Raw genomic sequence first — 24,414 nt, forward strand, 5'->3', positions numbered from 1 at the left:
TATTCCCCAGGTATGTCTTTGCACCTTCTGGGAATCAGCAGAGATGGAAACTTCAGAGATGGAAACTACAGTCAGACCATTATTTTTGCCTAGTTGCTGTGACCTCTCTCCCATTAACTTGCTTAACTGCTTCTGAATCAACTGATACATTTGATCTGAAACAAAAAAATCTCTTCTTGTGTTCAGAAATGTAATTCCTTGCAGTTCCTTTAGACCTGCTGCTGAATCACTCAGTAAGTTCCTCAAGTGTCTCCACATCCCTGTGATATGAGAAGGAATGGATACCCAACCTCTTTATAATGCAACAAATTATATATTATCATCTCCCTTCAACCATCATTTTCCAAGCAGTTTCCAAGATTCCTGTTTTAACTTAATTTGTATCACAGCCCTGCACTTCAGATCTCCTTTTTGCTTTTCTTTACCTGCATTTTTCCCTTAGGACTGGCTTTTTTAAGATGGAAAGCCCAAAGTGAGGCAATGTTACACAAGGCCACAAACGGACTCATACAGGGAATATAATATTATTTTCTGCCTCTCTATATTCTTTCCTTGTGCATTTTTTACTAATAGATATGCATCCAAAAAAAGATCCATACCAGCTGTCCAGAGAAAAAGAGAAGTCTTCATAATGGATTGGGTCACACACATTTTTGAATTAGCATCAACTGGAATTTTTAAGACCATGTTGAGATTTTAACAGAGCAAACAAGACTCAAAATGAAAAAGGGGAAAGAACATATAACTCTGGGACTCACACTCCTGTCTTGTGAAACACCACCATCACATAGAATCAGACATTCATTTGGGCTGGAAAAGACCTCCAAGATCATCCAGTCCAAGCACTAACCCAGCACTGCCAAGGCCATCACTAAACCACATCTCCAAGTCCCACATCTACACGTCTCATAAACACCTCCAGAGATGGTGACTCAAGTGCACCACTGGAATGCACATATGATTTCAGATTTCTCGTTTCAAGGACAACTAGGGAGTTAATATTTTTGAGTAATTTCTTTTTAAAGTATCTGCAGATGGCTACTTGAAGGCTATTTAATTAGGAGCCTGAAGGCAGTTATGCTCTTGATGAGAGCTCTGTTTTTTTTGCATGCATCTGCATGCAACCTACAAACCCTAATTGTTTTGGAGCTATTACTTTAAAGCACTATAAATGCATATGCAAGCATGTTAGAAAAGAAAGGGTCTAGCCATGATCAACTGCCCAAGGAGCAGAAAGAACAACTGGTATTGCAGTCAGTAGCACAAAAAAGAATATAAATTTATATCCCAACAACAAAGAATTTAATTATTTTTAATCTCTAAGTATCAGGGTGGAGTCAGTGGCAGCTCAGCTCCTGTGAAAGACTTTCGGCTGGGGAAATGGGGAAACTGGAGAGCTGAGAGAGCACTCAAGTTTTATGCTGTGTTTTTTTCCCCCCTGAAGTTCTGGATATGTGGAGGCTGCTCCCACTGGCCCCTCCACAGTCCTGAAACCCTTTCTATCAAAAGAGTTATGTACTGCAACACTGACTAACATTTTGACCTACATGTGAGAGAACATGACTGTAGTTCACATACTTCACACTATAGAAGCAAAAGAAAAAAAAACCTTTAAAAATAAATCCTGGCCCTGCTGAAGTTAATGAGAAACAAATGTCTTGTAATCTTATGTGCTAAGAAATAATTAATAAGTAGGTTAGTAAGCTTTATTTAAGACCTGACACTGGCTGATTGTATAAAATCAATTTGTTCATTAACCACATATTTAATTTCTCTAATACTTTTTAATGTATTCCCTGAAGGTGAAAGTGAATTAGATCCACAGGTCTGAAAGCACAGCACATCTATGCCATATTCAGAACCACTTGTTCACTCAGCATTTGTGATTCCCTGGGAAATAAGCAGGAGCTAATAAGCCTTCTGTACAGCCAGGGAAGTGACAGAAGTCCTTTCACCTGAAGACAAAAATACAGAGACTACATCTAAACATTCATCCCACCTGGTAAAATATTATTATCCTTTTAGGTGCCAAAAACTGGGGAAAATCTGAAAGGGACCTCTTCAGCATGTCCATTGCAGGTTCAAGTTCCTTCCTTGTATACAAAAGTGATATTTTTCAACTGCTTTCAAGTCAATTTTTCTTGGACTTCATTTTTATTACTTTTTTTAAATGAATGAAAAGGACTTAGTAGAACATTTCACCTAGCTCTTCTCTTTTAATTTTGGTTCTTTTTTTTTTAAATGGTTCATCCTCAACCACGTAATGCTTATTAAATATTTATCCAAACTAGCCTCTCTCCAGGAACAAAAATTTCTGAATTACAAGAGACAGTTTAACCTTCAACATGCCAAAAAGGATTTGCTGCAATCTTCAGCACACTCAAAAGACTATGGTTACGCTTTTTTGGAGGATGTCTTCAATAAAACCTGAGTAAGTTTTGCTGTAGTAACTCTTTCAGTAAATCATCTAAGCATAACACAGATGCAGTGACTTAAATTCCTTCAGATTATATTAAGGAACAATTCAGTCAGAGCACCTCTGTTCATCATAGTATGCAATTCAAGTGACTAAGTATCTGGCAATCTTTGTTCATGATTACCCAGCTTACTGAGAGCAAACAAAGGTTAATTACCTCAATGACCCAGTTTTCAGACCTACAGCATTATTCTAATAATTTTCAACTCGTAATGAAGATCGTTAGCCATGGACCTCTAAAATACAATTAAATGTAATGAAGTTAGATTGACTAAATTCAGTAATAAAACAATTAATGAATCTTTCCAGAGTCATATCCAATTTTCTACTTCTTTCAATGGCAAAAAACTAGTGGAAGAACCAGTATCTCCAGGAAGGCACTTTGTGGCTCTTAAAGGCCCCTACAAGCATTGAAGTGTATTTCCCATGCATGCCTGGCTCTCGGGGAGCAGCAACGATGGGGCACAGGTATTAACACTGCTGAGTGAGTGCAGGTCTTCAGCAGCAGAGCATAAGAGCCAGCAAAGGCTTGTGTGACCAGTAAAGTACAATCAAGCTACAAATCCTTGCCAGAAAGGAGATTTAAGACTCAAAGAGTTAATGTTGATACAGCTTCCTATGATCCGCTCCCAGAGCTCACTCTGAGGTTGACTTCTCAAAGTGAGGATTTTAACGTGTGCTCACAGCTGCTCCTGCTACATCCATAAGGTCATCTGATCAGCAGCAACCAAACTAAGCATTCATTTATAGGTAAATTACTTTTTCTTATTATATTGACATGGGTTCTTTTTATTGAGTATGATTACCTATTTCAAAAGATGATAAGGCATTAAAAAGACAAGTCTAGATGCTTTGAAGAACTACTTGGGTCCTTTCCTTGGAAGATGTGTTGCATCAAACTAGGAGATTCAGCAGAAATAAAAAGCAAAGACAATCTGAGTACAGATTAAATACTGGGAAAATTACTGAGATAGAAACAGTCTGACTAACACCACTTATGTTATATTACAAGTAGAATTGTGGAGGTGCAAGTTTAGGAGAATACCCCTATTGATGAAACACTAATGTGCTGACTCTAAGCATGAACTTTCCATTTTGAAATTACTAAAAATGCAGCACAGGATTGTTTAAACAATTTCTTGAACAGTCATGTTCTAGGTACAACACTCATTTCCTGTGTCTGGCCAGAACAATCGCTGAATGAACACCATCATTCTCTCTGGTGACCAGTGACAGGACTCGAGGGAATGGCCTGAAGCTGAGTCAGGGGAGGGTTAGGTTGGATATAATGAAAAAGTTCTTCACCCAGAGGGTGGTTGGGCACTGGAAGAGGCCCCCCAGAGAAGTGGTCACAGCACCAAGGCTGACAGAGTTGAAGAAGCCTTTGAGCAATGCTCTCAGGCACAGGGTGGGATTCTTGGGGATGTTTCTGTTGCAGGGCCAGGAGCTGGAATCAATGATCCCTCTGGGTTTCCTCCAACTCAGCATATTCTGTGATTCTATGATTAGAATAACAATGATTAGGACTTAAGTTTTATCTAACACTGAGAGCTCCATGCAGAGAAAGCTGTGCTTTGAAATGACCCCTTACGCCGAACGGAAAAGCTCCCAATTTTCACTTGGTTTATGCAAAAATGCCATCTTCTGATCATTTCCAGCACCATCACATCCTTTGCTGACCTTCTTCGAAGCCGTCACGGAAGGAGCCAGAGCGGCTCATGGTCCTGCTCTTCTCATCCAGGGACATGGAGCTGTTCCTGAAACGAGTGTCACTGTAGGGGTCGTAGGGACCCTCCGCATTGGAGAGGCTGTGTGTCCGCAGCATGGTGGGGTTTGACAGGCTCATCTGGGCTGCCGTCGTTGGGCTTGCTACAAAGTGAACAATAAACACCAATTTATTTGTGGAACTGCAAATTTTCACACCTAATTTTCGTGCAGCTACCAACAAACCTTTTTTCTCCCCCACCTCCCTCTACTTTAAGACATGAATTTTTGATGTCATGCTCTTCAGGCTTCATTCTTTTTCTAATTCAAATAAGAGGTATGCCAATCAAGCTAGTGAATATGAAAACTCAGGTAAACAGGGTCATTTTAAACACAGGGTGATATGTCTATGCTTCCACAAACAAGCTCAGTCAACTCACTGAAACCTCATAGACATGAAATAATTAAGTCTCATTTAACTTGGAACTGTCCTTCCTCCAAAACTAGTCTACACAATATAGGACTTCTCCAAAGCCTTTAAGTTCTTAGGAAATGACATTTTTCTATGTATTTAAATCACAAATGTAAAGAGCTTTAGTTTCCTAATAGTTGTATATTTAAGAATTGTTTCTTTCCACTATGAGGTCGTAAGAATTGTAAAATAATCATTTTGCCTAAAAAGCCAATACTCTCCCAACCAGTGTTTAGAGTACAAATTGAATACTCCATTTTTGCATTTTTTTAAAGAACTTCTGGGCTAAAATTATGCCTGGTATTTACTCAGAATTAATTGACTTGTGGAAAAAAGAGAACAACAAAATCACTGTTCAGCTGGCAGGTTCCTCCTGGTGTGCTGTCATTGCTTGTTTCTATATACACCAGCAACTGATACAGACTATTGTAGAAGACAGAATAATTCAGTTTACAGGTGATCAACTTTCATTTCAACATTTGCTCTTAAATTAAATCCAATGACCCCTCTTGACTCCAATATCTCCAAACTCTCTTCTTAAGAACACAGAAAAACGTATTTCCTTTTTTCTTTTCTGGAGTAAATTGCTCTTTGTAGCCAAGTAGTTTTTGAAGCTAATTAATATAAATAATCTCCAACCCTCTGCATAAAGAGTTAATTTTCTGGGCCAGTGACAACACTTTTTTCTTATTTTCTTTGACTTTTATGAATTTTCTTGACAGTTTGTTAGATGTTTGCAATGTCATTACACTGTGTGTATATTCAGCTGACATTTTGCTAAGTGTCAGTTTATTTAAAGCCGTTTATTGAATGTGTTTCTTTCAAGCACACTCAAAGAAAGGCTTTAAAATATCATTACTGCAACTCCAAACTACACTAGAAATAAGTGACTGTGCAAGCTGCTGCAAATACACGCAACATAAGAAGTTCATAAACACAGGTTTAACTATTTTGCATATAATTATTATATACAAAGTAGTTATTATATAGAAGTTATAATAAACAATATATTCATTTTAAAAACACATACAAAGATAAAATATCAAACCGATGAGACTGGTACATACAGTATAATATGCTTGGATTTTACAGCATTATTACTATACAGGTGAGCAACAATTTAGGTCCTTTAAGGACCCCAATGTGTGATATTAACAAACAACTGTACTGAATAGCTCATAACTTATATTAAGGAATCTGATTACTCCCAGAGAAGTAGTTTTAAAGCTACTGCAAGTATGGCACCTTTGGGCATACAAGATAATAATGCCAATTAGTCACACTCATTTCAATGAAAGCACTTCCTGAGGTTGAATGTGGGACTTGGAGCTGCTGAAAGAAAATTACATTGTGTAACAGGCTGTTTTCAAGGCATACAATGTATTGCTATGATTATTCAAACAGATAACTATTCACCAAGCTGAGAGAAGTTAAATCTAGTTCCAGAGGGTGATGTTATGCTGGATCCAGATGAAAATGGAGAATTGCCAGCAGTATCCTGCAGTCCTCCTGCTGAATGGGACCGCAGCCATTCTTTTGCATCTTCCTGACTACGAAGTTGGGAGGATGGAGTATACCTGCAAAAACAGACGGGTTTTTCACAATGAACTTTGATATTTATTTAATTTAAAAAAAAAAAAACAAACAACCATGAAATGTCACAAGACTTGAGGAGGTAGAAAGGGAAAGAAAAATGGAAGAATCCTCGTATGAAATTTAAGGATTAAAATGATAAAGACCCAATAGAATTCTGAATTAAGGAGCTGCTCCAAGCTGTTCTAAGATGTTTCTAATTCATTTCACCTCTGTTTGGGAAAAAAACCAACCCACACACTTCTTTCCTATGGCATCAGTAGTAAAACAAGACTGACCCTAAAGTTACAGACAGAAGTTGTGCAGTGTAGCACTGCAGAATAAAATATAGTGTGTATTATGCATGTACGATTTAAAAATAAAACCATAACTTGGAAAGCCTTTCCTTAGGTTATGCCAAAATTCTATCACTATTTTAGTATTTTGGTACATCCCTAAGACTAGCTGACATTTTGTGATATTATAACTAACTTCAAGTCAACAAAACCATTATCAGAATTTTTCACAACAAGCTGTGACCCGATAATTCATGTTCCAGAGATATTCATATAGAGGACTGTGGAGGTGCATCCCATTTAGTTCAAACCTAACAGCATTAAATCATCCCAAAGGAGACTATGTTTAGACTTTTCTGAAGGGAAAGAAAACAGCAGAAACATTGTCTATGCCAACATCAATGGCAAAACACCCGCTGGCTTCAGCCTAAGCAAAGTTTTAAATATGCTTGATTTATTGTGTATATGCCTGAAAAATAGGTATGTTAGGACAGGTGTTATGTGAGCTACGTGATAGGGAACAGGCATCAACAGCAAGAGCAACGTGGAAACACTTGTCTGCTGATGGAATTCAGTGTCCGTCTCAGGCTGTGCCAGTGGCTTTGCAGAAATATTTATGAGTTACTAGCTCTCCTTCCAAAAACTAAACACTTGGAGCCTATTATTAGCTGATATTATCTATTTAATTAATTTGATTCCCTCCAACTAAATACCCTACAGTAAGATATCACTTATTAAGACTATTTTAAATCAATGGGAACACTACAATAATTAAAAAATTCAAACTACTTTCAAAAAACACATTCATTCTTCTGCTTATGCCTCAACACTTCAGCAAAGTCCCTGACTATCTGCATCTCTTAAACTCTGCATATCAATCAGTTTACTAAAAAAGGGGGTTTAAACAGTCATTTTACTTTAACGCACTAAGGATTTTTTTCCCCCAGCATTAATACCTACCTCTTCAGCACTCAAATGTTTTGGTCTTAAAAGAGATTCTTATTTACTAGAGACATACTGGAGAATCACAGAAACATTTTAAACAAGTTGCCATTTTAAGAAAGGCTTTTAGCACTCGGCTTCATAGGACAAGGCTGCTGTGAAGAACAACATGTATAGCACAGGATAAATCTCAGCTGCAATTTCAAGGCATCACCTCAGTGATCCCAGAAGCTGCATTCAGCAATTCTGAAGCTGCAATTTCCTAAACTGTCAAAGATGCCTTCTGTAAATTCTGTAACACTTAGAGTATTTAATTAATATAACTAATGTTTGTTATCTGGCTAGGATTGCTTGTACCAGTGGACAAATATTTTTTTATGCTATAAAAATAAACACCTTACAGATATACAAAATATACGAGAAGACAATTGCTGAAAGTTTGGTTGAGGATTTTTTTTGTTCTTTTCTAGAAGAGTAGAAGCTATGTCTAAAGCCCTACATATTTAGGTATTCTGAAGCAGATTTTATTTTTTAATTAATATATCCAATTTCATCCTAAAAGGTTTGGCATGACCTTGTAAACCTTCTTTGTATAGCAACACCAAGGTTCCCAGGTTTAAAAAGATCTCAAGTCATTCCATGGAATAGCCACAGAAAATGCAGAATTATGGTTTTCAAGTCAAGCCCAGGGATGGTTTGAGATGCTTTTCAGCAATTCAGCCAGCAAAAGCCACAGTTCTTGCTCAAGCAGAGAAGCAACTAGATGAAAAAAGCAGAGAAGCAACTAGATGAAAAAAACACAGTCGTCAATGGCCTTCTTTGAGGATTAAAGAAAGAAAGAGAGAAAGAGAGAAAGAGAAAGAAAGAAAGAAAAAGAAAGAAAAGAAAGAAAGAAGGAAAGAAAGAAAGAAAGAAAGAAAGAAAAAGAAAGAAAGAAAGAAAGAAAAAAAGAAAGAAAGAAAGAGTATTGTTGCCACCTCTTGCAAACTGCAACCATCACCACCAGCCACAAGAGAAACACAAAGCAAACTCCAAAGCCACCACAAAAGCTGTTAAACCGTGTGGAAACACCAATACCTGAGTCCCTTCTTAGGCAAAGTGTTCCTATCAAGATGTGGGTCGCTGCAGAAAAGTTAAAAGAAAAGAACTTCAGAGAAGAACAAAAGGGAAGGAATAAGATCAGGACGAAGGACGTACAAACATCTGCATCACCTTTTCAGAGGAAAAGGTGCTGGGGCCTCCCTACAGAAACATGCACAGACCTCCTTACCCAGGTGGGGTTTGCACAAACATGCAGCTGGTACCATGCCAATGAACCACATCTGCTCACAACCTCATTTCACTGTTTCTCCTACCCACAGTGAACAAAAATGGCTCTTTAAATGTCAAATGCGTGTCTAAAAATAGGCTTTTCAGCAGGCTATTGGTAAAAACTGATGAGAATCTTCAATTCCAAACCACCTTCCCATCATTTCTTTCAGCAGACACCACTGAGGGAATGCAGTTAATTACTGTCACAGCTGCAACGTACAGAAGTACTGAGCCCAGACTGTTTAAATTTCCAAACCTTAGCTTAAATTCCATTAGCAAAATAAAATGGACCTATTAGTTGCCCAAAACTCAACTATTTCAGTTTATGTTTTTACAACTGATGAACTTGTTACTGAGTAGAATCTGTTAATTTGTTTTGAAAGAAAATATCCACATGCTTAAGTAAATTAATTAAATGACAACGCTTATGGCTAAATTACAGTATGGTACTGATAAAATTACATCAGCAAGCAAAAGTGTTTAGATTTGTGTCATCTTTTTCTAACTTTAGCATTCATCTCTACAAGGATGAATGTATCTAGGTCCCTGGAAAACACTCATAAGCCAAACTGCAATAAAAGACTGACGACACTGAATGACACAGGGACTTCACGACAAAAAGGACAGGCCAGAAAGGCAGTGGGAAAAAGCAGCATGCCAGAGGAATGCTGAAATGCTAGTGAGAGTTTAGATTCATAGGAAAGAGAAAAAGGGCTTGATTTTCAAATTGCCTTTGGCAAAGAAACAAAGTGTGTGTGTGGGGGAAATACCCCTCCACAATCCAAAAGATGTTCCCAGAAACAAGAGCAACACCAAAAACATGCCAACTCTGCCGTTCTCCAGATTGATTTGGGTAGACAGATGGGGTGTTTGAGGGACTCTCACTGGCATGTCTTTGTGTCAGTTCACACCTGAATGATGAACACAGCAGAGCACTCAACTGAGCACAGTCTGGCACGAAACAATTTGCTTCACTGAGATGGGCAACAAAACCTACAGCCTTGAGCGTACTCCTGTCCTGAGACAGCATTACCTGTCCTGTCTCCTGGGCAAAGTATTTCGGCAGAATTTGGGGCTAGCAGCAGGGGAAGAAAGAGGGCTAGAAGAATCAGTCCAACAAGACAGAAAACAAGAGAAGGAATATTAGAATGAAAAGATGAAAGAACAGAAAGGAGTTATAATAAAACAAAACCAGAAAACCGACCTCTCAGAACATTACATTCAGGTGTAATTTTCTCCGCTGAGATGCAACTACAAAAATTTTGCTACCTGAATTCATAATTACACATCAGGATGCAGCTGATTTCCAATGCTTGCAAGGGTATAGTCCTGCCTTCTTCGAGAGGTCCCTCAGAGACCAAGCATTGCCTAGTTTACCCTCATGTCAGCTCAACGAGCCACCAATACAGCTCTGATGCTGAAAAACCAGCCCTGTTCCCTCCTCCCTGCTCAGCCTCTTCCCAGCTCCTACTCCGTGTCCACACAAATACTGATGAATCTGAAGCTGATCTGTCTGAAATACAATTCAGGTGATCGTTTTTCACTTGGATCCAGCTTCCAATTGGATTCACCAAGCATCCACATGAATGCATGAACTGAAACATCGTAGGGAGCTGGAGATGGGACAGGACAACAAGGAGAGGCTGAGAAGGGATCAAATGGCTAAGGAGATGGGGACTTCTCTTTTCAGCATCACCTCCAGAGATCCATCAAATGTGATAAACAAGAAGTTTAACAGGAAACAGTTGACTTTTCAAATCAAAATGATAATAACAATGGAGGGTATTTTCATATCACTATCAGATCAATTAACAGGAGATCTTTGGAAGGATAACATAGGATGCAAAATTCAAATATTAGGTATATGGTAGTAAAAAAAAGGTGTCACATTGGCTACCACAGCAAATTAAAAACCTCACCTGAACCCATCTTCTTGTTCTGAACTGGGGTCCTTGCCTGGAATGGCTTCTCTGTATGTCCTAGCAATATCATTCTGCATTACCTTGTAAGAAGCCCTACTTGATTTGCCAGGGTTTCATTCCCATTTGGGACACATACAATCACTGGGAAACAAGAGAAAAACCAACTAACCTTTCAGACAACGTAGTCTTAACACTGTTGGTTCGGACAAAGGGAGTCAGAGAATCATCTTTAGAGGCTGGAATCAAGCCACCGGAGGAGTTATGGCTCAGCCCACCTCCACTGCTCAGGGAGATGTCAATGGATTCACAGCTGGTGTGAAGGCTGCTGACAGACTGGTATCCAATGCCATCCTTGCTAACGGCAGAAGAGCTACTCGCGTTGGTACCCCACGTTAAACTGTTGGAAGGAGCTGAGTGTGCTGAACTGGGACTAGAAGCCAGTGGAGACTGGTTCAGATCTGTGTTTTTACTATAGAGAGGACTGCTGCCCCCACTGCTCAGCACACCACTGCCAGATGGGGAATCAAGGTTACCCTGCTGGTTCATGGTAGCATGAGGATTGGAGATGACTACCGAGTTTTTCATATTTTCAGCTGTTGTGATGGGAACTTGTTTACTAGGCTTGCCACCAAAAAGTCTGTAAAAAAAAGACAACATGAAAAATACATAAAATGGAATATTAAGTCCAGGGATATTTTATATCTAGACCATATATCTTCTTAGCTCCAGAAAACCAACATTAAGTACAGGATCCTACATTGGACATATGCAACTATAAATTTATAATCTCCTTGTGTTCACTGTCCCTTCAATAAAGCCCAGAGGCAATTACAATAGCTTCAAATATCTTAGGTGTGTCTTCTCTGAATCACCAAATACAACTTTCACAAAGCTAAAATACAGCTTCACAGAACTAAAATACAGTCATATCATCTTCTGCTCCTTAAGGAAAAGGGATACCAGAGAAACACTGCATTGATCAATCCAGAATGGAATACTAGAAGCTTGTTGACCAGGCAAATTCTGTGCAAATCACCAAATGCTCTGCACAGAATCAGCATTTGCTGGGATGCAACAAGAATAATACGTACTCATATCAAATGTAGGTTTGTTTCATTCCATGAGCCAAGCTGGCTGCAAACTTTTTTTAGTGGAGAACGAGAGGTTAACTGCTCTTTGGCATCTGGAACTGGCTCAGTAAAAAACTAGTTGAGTTCCAGAACTCAGAGAGGGAGGGGATATAGTCAGCATAGCCGGGGAAGGCTGACTGCAGCATCACTGCTGCCAGGGATGCAGCTGCACTGCCAAGGAAGGAGACACTTCAATTTCCTCACTAATAGTCAATAGGAAAGTTCTCAGAAGTGCAAAAGTGTCTTAGAGTAAACTCGCTTAAGTCTAGGTTATCAATCATTCCAAAAGCGATCTTCAAAATTAGGAAGGAAGCGTATCTTTCACTTCAGGTTCAAATATCCGCTCCAAAATGTTGCTTCTGCTTCTGCCACTTCGCTCCTGTAACTGCCTTTGGAACCTTAGTTTTCCTCACACATACCTACATGGATTTGCTTTTTTAACCATTCACTGAGGAGTACTGGGGATGAAATCTTCCAAGGGGGTATCTATCAGACTGTAGCCCTCAGAACAGAGGACCACAGCACTCCTATATGAGTGTTCCTAAAGACTTACGGTGGGTGTGCACCTGCCAGAACTTTCTCTGCTTTCAAGTTTGCCCAGGTTGTCTGCACAACACACGGACACTAAGTCACTTTGTCCAACACATCCCAGAAACACAGGCTACAGCACACGTGGAGCAAGCCCAGTGATGCCCAGAGGCACTGTCTGTAGTGCATGGGTGCTCCCTGCAGCTCCAGGCTACCTGTGAAGGCTGCCTTGAACACATCCTTCCTGGGTGGCTGCTACTACACATTTGATACAAGGCACCTGGATAACACTTCAAAGTGCCAGAGGGCAGGTTTAGATTAGACATAAGGAAGAAATCCTTCCCTGTGAGGGTGCTGAGGCCCTGGCACAGGTTGCCGAGGGAAGCTGTAGATGCCCCATCCCTGGAAATGTCCAAGGCCAGGTTGGACAGGGCTTGGAGCAACCCGGTCTAATGGAAGGTGTTCCTGCCCATGGCAGGGGGGTGGAATGAGATGAACTTCATGGTCCCTTCCAACCCAAACCAGTCTGTGATTCTATTGCCTTAAGCAGCAATACCAGCTTAGGGTATTCCTGTTCCTATGCCAGGGCATACAACCTCTTCAGCTGCATTGGGAAAACTCTTAGAGATATGATCCCAGAGCTTAAAAACACCCAACTACCCCCACAACAGTTTGCAAGCTGTTTTTAAGCTACACAGTCTTTCCTGTTTATGACAGCATAGAAGTTAAATATATTCGCAGACTTATAGGTAAATCTGTATCATTACAAAGGTATGGACAGCACAAAAAAATTACAGGGCCAAAAGGAAATATGCAAAAAACAAAAACTCATCGTAACTGACCATGAAAATTAAGCTCAAAATCATCTTCACTGTCATTCTAGAAAGCAGCAAAAAGCATACAAGGCCCAATTCAGGTCTGACACATTTTAACACATGACAACTTAAGAGAGGCTCGTGAAAATTCAAGTGTGAAATTGTAAATCAAATGAAAAAATAGTTAAATTGAGCCTCCGTGTCTTGTCTTTGAAGTTTCATGTATTTCTAATGTAGTATTTCAAGAACACAGACAGCACTGTGGCTTTCTAGTAATAAAAAAATTCCCAGTCAAATTCCTATCAATGTGCCCGAGGCTTGAACACTGAAAATCTGCATTTCTCATGGGCTACACTATAGAAATGAAAGGTCTATTGGAGGTTTTGAGTAGCCATTGATGAAAATTGCCTGTTCTAAGGGACATGGCTTATTTATTGATAACAAAATAAAGTATCTTGAATTATCCTCACACAGGCTCTTCAAATAAAACCACCCATCTAAAAACAGTTTACAGCGTTAGCTTAAGCTGCCATCACAGCCATTATGCTTGCACTGGTGCTTCAGATGGAATGTGGCTTTCTCACATCACTGGAAGCAGGATGATGTAGCATAACCATATGGGTATTATGGGTGTCAAGACACAATGAAATGCAAAACACTGCAACTTGAAACAGACAAGCTACTCAATGTCAAATTCAATTGAGAAATAATATTAACAGAACTTTTCACCAGTATCAAGGCTTTGATGTACACTGCATCAACAAATTAATTCCTCACCAACTACATGCTAGTGCTAAAATAATGTATGGGCTACTCTTGGAGAAACAGAAGACAGATAGGATTTTTGTTCAAAAATAGTATTAAAATAACAAAATTTAACCCAGCTTAGACAGTAACTTGATTTAGGGTTCTTCTATACAGGCTAAAATGTTGAGTCTTGCAACATACTGGTCTAATCCACACAACTAGAAGATTGCTTTAGGTGACTCTAAGCATGGCAGGCCAAATTATGCCACTGTCATCAAGAAAATCTGAGATAACTCTCCCATTGCCAGTTTATCCTTTGATCCACCATTGGAGGTTTGTTACATACACATTGGTGCAAGAACTCTTCGGTAACCTTCAGGTAAGAAAACCCTTATTCCTGTGATATCTGCATGGATAAAAGACTTCAGGTATGACCTTTGTAACAAAGAGACTCAAATCACAAATGGCAAACTTTCTGCCAGACAGGTTTGGGGTTTTTTCCCAAAAGTTAAATTTTTGCTGCTGTTGTGTGACGGCCTGAGTATTCACAACACTGGCCAACCTGTTTGTGTGAAATTAAGTGTAAATCCAAAGGACACTAAATAGTAAGTGCTCCGCAAAACACAGCCAGGCCTGGCTGGGAGAGTCCTGCTCATTCAGCTCCCACTAACACCATTGCACAACCAAGGAATTCGTTGCCTACCTGCGCAAAGTGGGAGAGGCCACATCGGGGTACTTGACTCCTTGCTGGTGGGTACTCTGAGCTCCGCTAGAGGCAGTCTGTGATGCAGGGTTCACTTTAACTGAATTACATGAGGCCACGCTTTCGTTGTCAGACGAAATCCCTTTCTCTTTATCAGTCTGATTGACTAATCCTGGCAGAGAGTTTCCAAGGATCACCTTGGCAGGCTCTCTCATTTTAGGGACAGGCAGCCCAGCTGACTTGCTGCTTATGTTGGAGTCTATGCTACTTGTGCTAGATCTATTCCCAGCTCCACTTCTGCTACTGGATTTACTGGGCCGGGGTAAACTACGATACTGAAGATTGGTTCGTGCACTAAGTGCTAAGTAGCCATCATCCTGGTTCTGGGAGCCATCAACACTAGTCTTCCGACCAGTGGTCCTACCCATGAGTCCAGATGACTTTGGGATTTTTCCCAAGGTAGCCGATCTACTGGTGAGAGTTGCCCCACTGGCAGTGATTATAGTCATGCCTACGGCTGACCCGCTCTGTTTCTTAAATCCAAATGTATTAGCATTAGCAGCAGTTGTTCTAGAGTTACTTGTGGGAAGCTTTTTGGATTCATCACCACTGCTGCGTCCTGCATCTGATGGGGAACGTTTAACATGTCCAGCTTTAGGAGATAGTCTACCCTTTTCTGATACCTTGGCGTCATCAGTTTTCCCTACAAAAATAGAAAAAGAATTCTAATATTTAATGACTTGAAAACATCAAGCAAATGATGAAACTCAAAGCAGCATGAAAAGCAAAAGCGTGTTAGCCACCAGAGTGTGGTTCAAAGTTATGATGTAGTCTGCACTGAACTTACATGCCACTCCAGTGAGTTATACATGCAGACTTGCCAGAGAAAGTATGTGGTGTCTTTGCCCTCAAGAATATGAAAAGCAGAACAGTCTTACGTAATAGTGACAGATAAGAAAAAAAGTTTCCCTATGTAGCTATCACAGATTGATCACTTTTATCATTAGACAGAAGTAGTGTTAGGCTGTTAGTATAATTTTCCTAAAAGGCATTGTTCAAGAAAGTATCTAACTTCAACTTTTTCATATACAATTCTATGCACATCCAAATAAGAGGAGAGGTATTAAATTATATTACTCAATTATGCAAACTCAATCAATTTTCATTCACACATCTGCAAGTGATAAAATCATTAATACACTTATAAGAAAAGCCAGAAATTATGTTTAGCTAAATGAACATGCTTGTTTAGTATGGTGGGGTGGGAAATCTCCTCAACCACGTGTACTGTATGCTCTTAGTTAACAGTGACTTCAAAAACTAAAAATATATTATTTATTCTTCACATGGCAGTACTGTGCCCAATAAATAGCTTGGCTTAAGACTGGAGTTGTCATGAAAACAACTTGCATGGTGTACTAATCTGAAATACTCATTTTCACATGAACAGAAGTAGAAATGTGAACATACGAGATGCTGCATAGGTTAAAGCAACGTCTAAAAATACAGACAGGATTACCTGAAGTTCAGGTTCTGCCTCTGCAAAGGATTTAAACTGTTTTCATACTGAACACACTTTTTGGCTTGTTTATGTCTTACGCCTTTTCTCACCTGTTCCAGGTGTCTTTAATGTGCCTGAGGTGGTTGAAGGTTTAGGCCTTGGTGTGGTAATGCCAACCTGAGCTGACATGCCCCGTCGCCAGGAGCCCGTCTGCGAAATAACAGTGTTCTTCCTACCAGAAGTGCTTTTATCAGACTCATCTGACACATCAGAGGGATTCCGCCTCCATTTAGATCCTGGCTCCATTTTTATGCCGCTATCAGATCCTCCATCTGATTTCTTGACTTCATCACCGGACCATAAGGAATTCCGCTCAACTTGGGAATGCTTTTCTGCATCAGTCTAGGACAGATAAGGAATTGCAAGACAACCTTCAGAGCAGGTCTTTCTTTTAAGAACCTTCATAAATAAGAAGCATCAAACTGAATAATCAACTCAGCAGTCAACTCTGCATAACATGCCTTTGATGAAGAAATGTCACAGCAAGAAATGAACCCCAGCAATGACATATTTTTTTTAATTTGTTTGGGATAAAAATACAAATAAACCTCACAACATTCATGTCCCTTGGAATAAATAAAGGGAGAAAAGACACCAAACCTAAACAAAAATGGGAAAAAAAACCCCCACTAGATTTATAAAGGACACATTCAGCTCCATGACTTTTATAATCCTCCATCTCAAATTTCTGACTAACCCTTTTACTGCAATGCCAAAAAAGCGTTTCAAACCTGTGCAGCCAGCTTTCCTTTGTTCCTGCTGCTTTCCTATCTCTTGTCTGGCAATCTGATCTCCAGAGCATGAGGAGGCAGCTTTTGGAACAGATTTGAAGATGTGGAATGCTGTTAATTCTAACCTAACATAGTAGAAGGACACCCAAGAACTGAAGATAAATGAATCCCCCAAAATTTTCTAACAATACTCAAGACTGACTTAAATACATTAATTATCCTAGTTTTTAATCTATATGCAACTCTTACAAGACTGTTTTTTCCCCCTATTCTTTGCAGAGACTGATCGTGCCACCAGTCTCTTATGGACTATTTTGCAAAGCTCAGTGTCAAATAGAAAAATTTCTCATTAGCAAATCTTTAGCCAAATTAGCCAAATTCTAATAAATGTTTAAATGTTTAAATTCTAATAAATGTTTAAATTAAATCTATTAACCTATATATATATATATATGTTCCCCATACATTAGCATTTCCTATTGCTAATGATTGCTCTTTCAGAATTCTACTTCTCCTACTTCAAATGCTGTTAATTAAATCTGTCAAATTTGGTAACACCACAACAAGCTATTTTGCGATTAGGCACAAATATCCACACATTTGACCCTGACCCAGTGAAAATTCATAGCTGAAGTGTTCTCCAACCATTGTAACACCACGGGAGACTAACAATTCCACACTTGATCGTGCAGCTCCCAAGTATGAGCTGATGAATGTTGGTCAGGTGCTGAGTGCCATCTCTGCCCTGCAGCCTCAGCAGAAGATGAATGCACTCAGAACTGTGCAGTAGTCAAAAGGTATAATTTACATAAAAGGAAATTATTTTAAATATCCCAAAGCATTATAAAGCTCACAGCCTTTATAATAATCAGAAAAACACAGCACAAGAAAGGCTGCAAGATCATTTACCACGCCTTCAGCAAAATGCTCTTTTATTTTTAAGTTCCTAAAACATGTTTTAAGTTTATGACTTTTCCTACCAGATCACACCATTAATATTAAAGAATTTAGAGGAATTTGGTTGCATTTCCTCTGCTTTTTACTGTAATTACTTTTTTTTAAAGCCTGAAAAACTAGTTAAGCAATCAGTACGTGAAAGCTGAGACCACATATCACAGTGGTCTTTCTTCAGTCAGGGGAAACAGTTTGAGCTTGGGTTATTTATCTACATATTGGGTCATTATACTAACAAGCATTTTGAATTTTGGATTTAGATAATATTATATTCTTGTACTTTCCTCGTGCAAAAGTTGTTTCCCTGCCTCTCCAAAGAGAGCAACTCAGCATAGGCTTGAATGAGACTCTGCTTTCTAATGCCCATCTCTTTGTATGGATGCCAGGTTTGGGGATGATGGGTTAGCTTTCTATTCCTGACCACTGGTAGGTGTGCAATAAATTCAGTGTGACTGTTCCTATGTCCTAAGCCTCTCCAAAATCATCATTTCATGCAAATCTCCAACATTTACAGACCTTGGAAGAGAGTACAGGCAAGAAGTAACAAATAATCAACCAACAAAACCACCTAAACACCATCCCTTACATTAGTATCTTGTTTCAAGTTCCTTGTCTGGACTGTTAGCGTTCAAGAGCATGAACACTACTTCAAGAGCATACACCTACTTGCTAGCAAAGGGCTTACTCTTGTTTTAGTTGACTAGGAAATACTCTTGTACTTTATATTTCCCCTCTTTTACATCTATAAGATTAGTACAGTCTCCTCAGAGAGAACAGCACTGCAAGAAGTCCTCCACCTCTGCTCTCTTCCATTTCATTCCACTACTACACCCACGGCCAAAGTTTTTCTGTAGCCTTTGAAATGCTGCACCTTCACCTTTGAAGCCCTCTGGCCAGAGATGCTTCTGTTTAATGGTAAACTCTGAGAACAGCACAGAAACATGACTAAGGAATCAAAACCAAAACACAGTGAAACCTGGCTTAGGGATTGCAGCTGAAACTCCACCCACCTGGAAGGGTGAAAGTGGAAATACTGTTTGCTGGAGGTCATGGCAAGACACAGCGAGCATGAGCTGGAAGCAAAGCCTGCATCCCACTGAGCTGGGAGTAAACCACCAGGATTTCTCAACTTATTCCTACAGTTTTGTAAATCTATTCCTGAGGTTGTGAACAGACCAAACACATCTTTGCTGAGAAGCTGCCTGGATTCAACTGCTTAGGGATGCTGCTGTTTTCTATTTAAAGGAACCCTTCCATCTTCTGATCTTTTTACTATCACTTGAGTGAATTTATTACTTGGTCTCCTTCTCTCTTCAATCTTATTTCAGTTAAATAAGTTATTTTCAAATGCCCACCAGGTCCTAATTTCTCCTTAAAATATGTGTATGATGTGACTTTAAAGGCATACTACATGTAAAAAGTAACTTATCTAAGTCTGTGCAATATAAGGAAAAAATATTAGGGCCCCAAAACTAATACAGCTCATACATTAAGAGGTTTGGTGCCTGACATTATCACAGCAAGACACAGGAACATGGTAAAGCAGATTCTGGTTCCCATCACTAACTTGTTCAGAAACAACTTGCAAACACCTTCATTGCATTGCTACAAAAAGGGGCTACAACTATGAACATCTATGAAGATGGAGTTAATATATTTAAGTCCTGCTTCTCAAAGATGGGGCAACTACAGCTTCTGAGTACTCAGCAGCTCTGAAAATCAGTTTCTTAACAGAGTCTTTTTCCTACTGCAACTATGCCTTCCTCCTTTGCAGAGATGATTCTGCCTGAGTTACTGATTTTATCAGAGACACTGACAAGTTCAGGCTCTCTCCCTTTGATGTTGCTGCATTATTTGCCTGAACTCCCAGCTGCACATGTATTAGCTTCAAGCTCCTTCTTTAATTATTTGAAATCCAACTTCTGTACCATCTCAAAAAGATGTGACAGAATCACAGCAGCTTAAAAGTGCCTCCTATTTAGGAAAACCAAAGCAGTGGATAACGTGAGAAGAAAAGGCCACACTCCTCTGCAGATATCTGCTGGTCCTTCAAGGCTCACCATCCTGGGGAAGGCAAACCTGGGCACAGGCCATCATACAGTCCTCAGGGCAAGACAGAAAATGTGTCTCTGCAGCACTCACTGCATCGTGAGCTCCAAGGACTACTTTGGGCAGCAAAAAGTCAACCCTGAAAGCTAAGCATTCCATCCCTCCAAGCTCTTTTCATTCCCTTGGTTGACAAGATTAGGATATTCTGCTCAAACGAAAATGGACTATTTTATGGACAATAATAACAGTAATACCTAGAATAAGGATTATCATTCATGAAAACTGAGGAGAGAAGCAGGTCACAGACACACATAAAAAAACCTGCAAACATGACTTGTACGTTCTTGGCTCGTAGTTTCCTCCTCCTATACCTACACTCTACTGCCTGTACAAGCTCCAGCTGCTTTTCTTCAGGTGTTTGTCTGCACCCTCTTGGATGCTGTAATACTTGTGGAGGAGGAAGAGGGGTTCATCAACACAGATTTTGATCTCTCAGAGGTGTTTCCAAGAATCTGATCCATCAGATGATAGAAGTCATATGAGTTTCTGTTTTTTTTCCCTAGGTTAATGTTTAGTCATGTCTCTCTACTCTTCCCTTTTTTTTTCCCTAGCAGTATTACAATGTTGAGACAGCAAAAACGGTCCAAAAATACTTCTAGTTGTCCATCTTACTCTCTGTTAGGTACTGACAAACACACTTCATTGATCTTAACTCCTCTCAGCTAGTATGGGACTTGTATTAGCAGTTCAAAGTGCACATGAAATCGCTGATACACAACCAGAGGCTGCCTGGAAACCTTTAATGGAGGCTCAAATATTCACTTCATGGCAAGGGAACAAAGACTACTATATGCTTGCACCACAGTCCTGCAGACAGAGCAATACTTCACAGCAACCACAGGTCTACATTAAAACTGATATTAAAAACAGATTTAGGGTCCTGTAATGAACAGGACTGGAGAAGATTAAAAGAGGAAGGAAACTGAGGAGAAGGTCATATACCTACATCTCTCTCCTCTACCTGCTGCAATGCCAAGTCACCACATCCCAGTGGCTTTGGCACACAACACCCAAGTCCCTCAAGCAGGACGTACAAAGAACAAAGCTGGACTTTCTAGTCCTTCACATTTCCAAACAAAATTCTGTGCAATTGGGGGAAAAAAAGCAGTTTATATTACTGCAAATCTCTGTCTTATGCAGCTTATTTGATAAATGAAAAACTGTTAGATACCTTCCCCTGTTCTACCCTCTTTGAATGTGTGGCGTCTGAGTAAAAAATGTACATGTATCCTGCTGATGGATGTAAAATTTATCCTCCTATGAAATGCTGCCAAACATAGAAAGCCTGCAGTAACAGAGAGCTCCGGAAATTTAATAAAATCTATTTCATGCTTACGTTTCTGATGGAAGTGTAAATAACCCTTAAAGTTTCATATTGACTTTATTAAATTCTATTAAGAATATTTAAGAAAAGAACATAATACATTTTCTAGAATTAAAAAAAAAATCCCATTTACATCAGTTTTCTGTCCAGCAGTGTTTCTAGGAAGGCAAAAAGCCTTTGTTGTGATACCACTGCAGCAGAGATGCCGCAGATTTCCCCCATGGAGGAAATATTTGTAAATGCCAAGGATGATAATAAATATCAATGTTACTTGTATAAACCAAAAATCTTACCTGTGCATCTAAGTTTTTGCGGGAGGAAGCAGGTGTGTTGGCATAGGAGCTGATAGAGGAGCTGGTGTTAATGTCATCAGTACTGAGATTATCTATGGTGTCACTGATCCCACTGCTGACAGAGCTGCTGTCGTCCCAGCTGGAGAAAAAGCACAAGGAAGGTAGGAAAATAAGGATCAAAAGACAAAACATCATTCAAAAGGAAAACTATTATTTCTACAAGCAGCCCATTAACTATATGTTTGCCACAGAGCCCAGTGTATACCATCATTATTGTGCCATCATTAACCAACAGCACCAAAACACAGCTCTTCCTACTCAATTGAAATGTGTGCCCGCAATCCCAGGACAAGGAAAAATAGTGCTATGAAGGGATATTAGGAAGAAATTCTTCCCTGTGAGGGTGGTCAGGCCCTGGCACAGGTTGCCCACTTCCCATCCCTGGAAGTGTCCAAGGCCAGGTTGGATGGGGCTTGGAGCAACCTGGTCTGGTGGAAGGTGTCCCTGCCCATGGCAGGGGGTTGAAACTGGATGATCTTTAAGGTCCCTTCCAATTCAAACCAGTTTATGGTTCTACAATCTCCAAGTAGACATAGCACTGACTTGTTCAGCTGTAACACAGAGATGGAGCTTAAATGCCAGGAAAAAAATCATCCTGAAACAATCTTTTGTACCTGAGTGTTACACAGGCCTGGGCAACAACCTGGATCTACCATCCACAGCATCACCAGTCTCAGAAAATTCTAGTGATTGAAAGTTTAGTCCTTCAGAAGGTACATAACTCTCCTGAGCTGTACCACACACCCCTTTCAAGGAGATCTACTAATCAGGACTACCTTCTTCCAGCATTCTACATTTTCTAGTAAATGAAAAATGTGTAACTGGAAGTTTAGGACACACAAAGTACCGACAAAATAAAAGTCCATGCCTGAAGTGATTTGATTATTAGAACAGGAAGAATCAAAATGATCTAACAACTGAGCCAGATCCACCACTCCTAAAATGCCTGTAAAAATAAGCTGCTCAAGGAAGAGATTTATAAACCATCTTACAAATGCTCCATCTCTAAGAACAATGAAGCCAGGATTGAAACACAGTCCTGGAAATACCTCTGTGAAGACATTTCAGTCCACTGATAGATAATTATTGCTGGAAATTAGTAAACATATATATACACCATAGATCATTTGCAAGAGGTAAGAGCTCTGGCAGCTCTCTAGCTGTTTTTTACCTCAGCTTCAGATTTTGGGAGCTCCAGATTCTTCCCTATTCCATTTCTGTTTGGTTTACAAACTTGTAGCAAAGAGATTGCAGTGAGGTTTTTGACTGGGGAGTGAAAGACATTCACAAATTGATATACTGAACAGTTAATATATGCATTTCAAACTGAATTGTGTGTTGAGGAAGTGAACTATGTAAATAAAGGCAACCTATCCCTGGCTTCCTGAACTTTATTCATAGCTTCACCACTGATTTACTATAGTCTGACTATATAAACTTTGGCAACTTTGAAAGGAGAAGAATTTCATTTTTCTCACTTAGCACTACAAAACAGCTACCTGTATGAGTTTTAACGATGATTTAATAATTTTAATTGCTTTTTGCTTACTTGGGAGTACTCTGTTCACCCACATCTATGTAAGGCCTTAGAGGGAACTGAGCCCAGTTTGCCGGACCACATGAACCATGGGGACATCCTCCTCCACGTCACAGAAAGGGTTATTGCTGGCAGCTACTCCTTGCTTACTGCTCTGTTCCCAGTGAAGGTCCTCAGCAATCTGCCAGCACAGCCATTTGTGTCCCTGATCCCCATTTGTGCCCCTTCTCCCCATATCCCTGCAGATAAGCCAGCTGGGAAGCTCAGATCAACAGCTTCAGCCAGTCAGATCACTTTTTGTCTTCAGGAAATTTGGGATGCTTAGCCACACTGCTCTGCTGGCAGAGAACAGGGATGGGGAGGGCCAGGGACCCACTGCTGACTCCTGCCACAGGCATGGAGCCTTGAGGAGGCCTTTTCATCTGCTGTTCTCCAACTCATCAAAATACACTCCTGCCAGCCCTGATTGACTTTCAGGAGTGTTCTAGTTACACAAAAGGCCCTGGATTTCCAAAAAGATTTTCTGAACCATATTTGATAAACCCACCAACGAGCAGGCGGACCGAGCTGCCAGGATTAAAGTCTCTCAGGTGGATCTGGATTGGCAACACAAAGGAGAATTATTTCTGGCTCGATGGGCCCATGACGCCTCCGGTCACCAGGGGAGAGATGCAACATACAGATGGGCTCAGGACCGAGGGGTGGACTTAACCAAGGACATTGTCTCACAGGTCATCCATGACTGTGAGACATGTGCTGCCATCAAGCAGGCCAAGCGGGTGAAGCCTCTATGGTATGGTGGACGGTGGTCAAAGTACAGGTATGGGGAAGCCTGGCAAGTTGACTACATCACGCTCCCCAAAACCCGCCAGGGCAAGCGCTACGTACTGACCATGGTAGAAGGAAGTACTGGATGGCTGGAGACATACCCCGTACCTCATGCCACTGCCCGGAATACCATCCTGGGCCTTGAAAAACAAGTCCTGTGGCGACACGGCACCCCGGAGAGAATTGAGTCTGATAATGGGACCCATTTCAAGAATGGCCTCGTAGACACCTGGGCCAGAGAGCACGGCATTGAGTGGGTGTATCATATCCCCTACCATGCACCAGCTGCTGGAAAAGTTGAACGGTGCAACGGACTGCTGAAAACCACCCTGAAGGCACTGTGTGGGGAGACTCTCAAACACTGGGAGCTGCATTTAGCAAAGGCCACCTGGTTGGTCA

At 40.2% G+C, this 24,414-nt stretch overlaps 1 protein-coding gene across 12 annotated transcripts in view; it reads right to left on the reverse strand.

Moving 5' to 3' along the window:
• NAV2 (neuron navigator 2) overlaps window positions 1-24,414 on the reverse strand; it is a 389,060-nt gene that overhangs the window by 31,741 nt on the left and 332,905 nt on the right. For 5 of the 12 annotated variants that reach the window (XM_027696304.1, XM_027696298.1, XM_027696297.1 and 2 more), the window contains 8 exons: window positions 21,591-21,729; window positions 16,230-16,521; window positions 14,619-15,321; window positions 10,865-11,332; window positions 9,807-9,872; window positions 8,540-8,584; window positions 6,069-6,229; window positions 4,157-4,345 (listed from right to left, as the gene is read on the reverse strand). In XM_027696304.1, coding sequence (XP_027552105.1) covers window positions 4,157-4,345; window positions 6,069-6,229; window positions 8,540-8,584; window positions 9,807-9,872; window positions 10,865-11,332; window positions 14,619-15,321; window positions 16,230-16,521; window positions 21,591-21,729 — 2,063 coding nt within the window. Of the gene's footprint in view, window positions 1-4,147; window positions 4,346-6,068; window positions 6,230-8,539; window positions 8,585-9,806; window positions 9,873-10,864; window positions 11,333-14,618; window positions 15,322-16,229; window positions 16,522-21,590; window positions 21,730-24,414 lie in introns of all 12 variants that reach the window. The other 7 variants (XM_027696303.1, XM_027696296.1, XM_027696294.1 and 4 more) reach the window with 3 other exon arrangements.

This window comes from Neopelma chrysocephalum, unplaced genomic scaffold (genome assembly GCF_003984885.1).
Source record: "Neopelma chrysocephalum unplaced genomic scaffold, ASM398488v2 Primary Assembly neopelma1_106b, whole genome shotgun sequence".
Classification (NCBI taxonomy): Eukaryota; Metazoa; Chordata; class Aves; order Passeriformes; family Pipridae; genus Neopelma; species Neopelma chrysocephalum.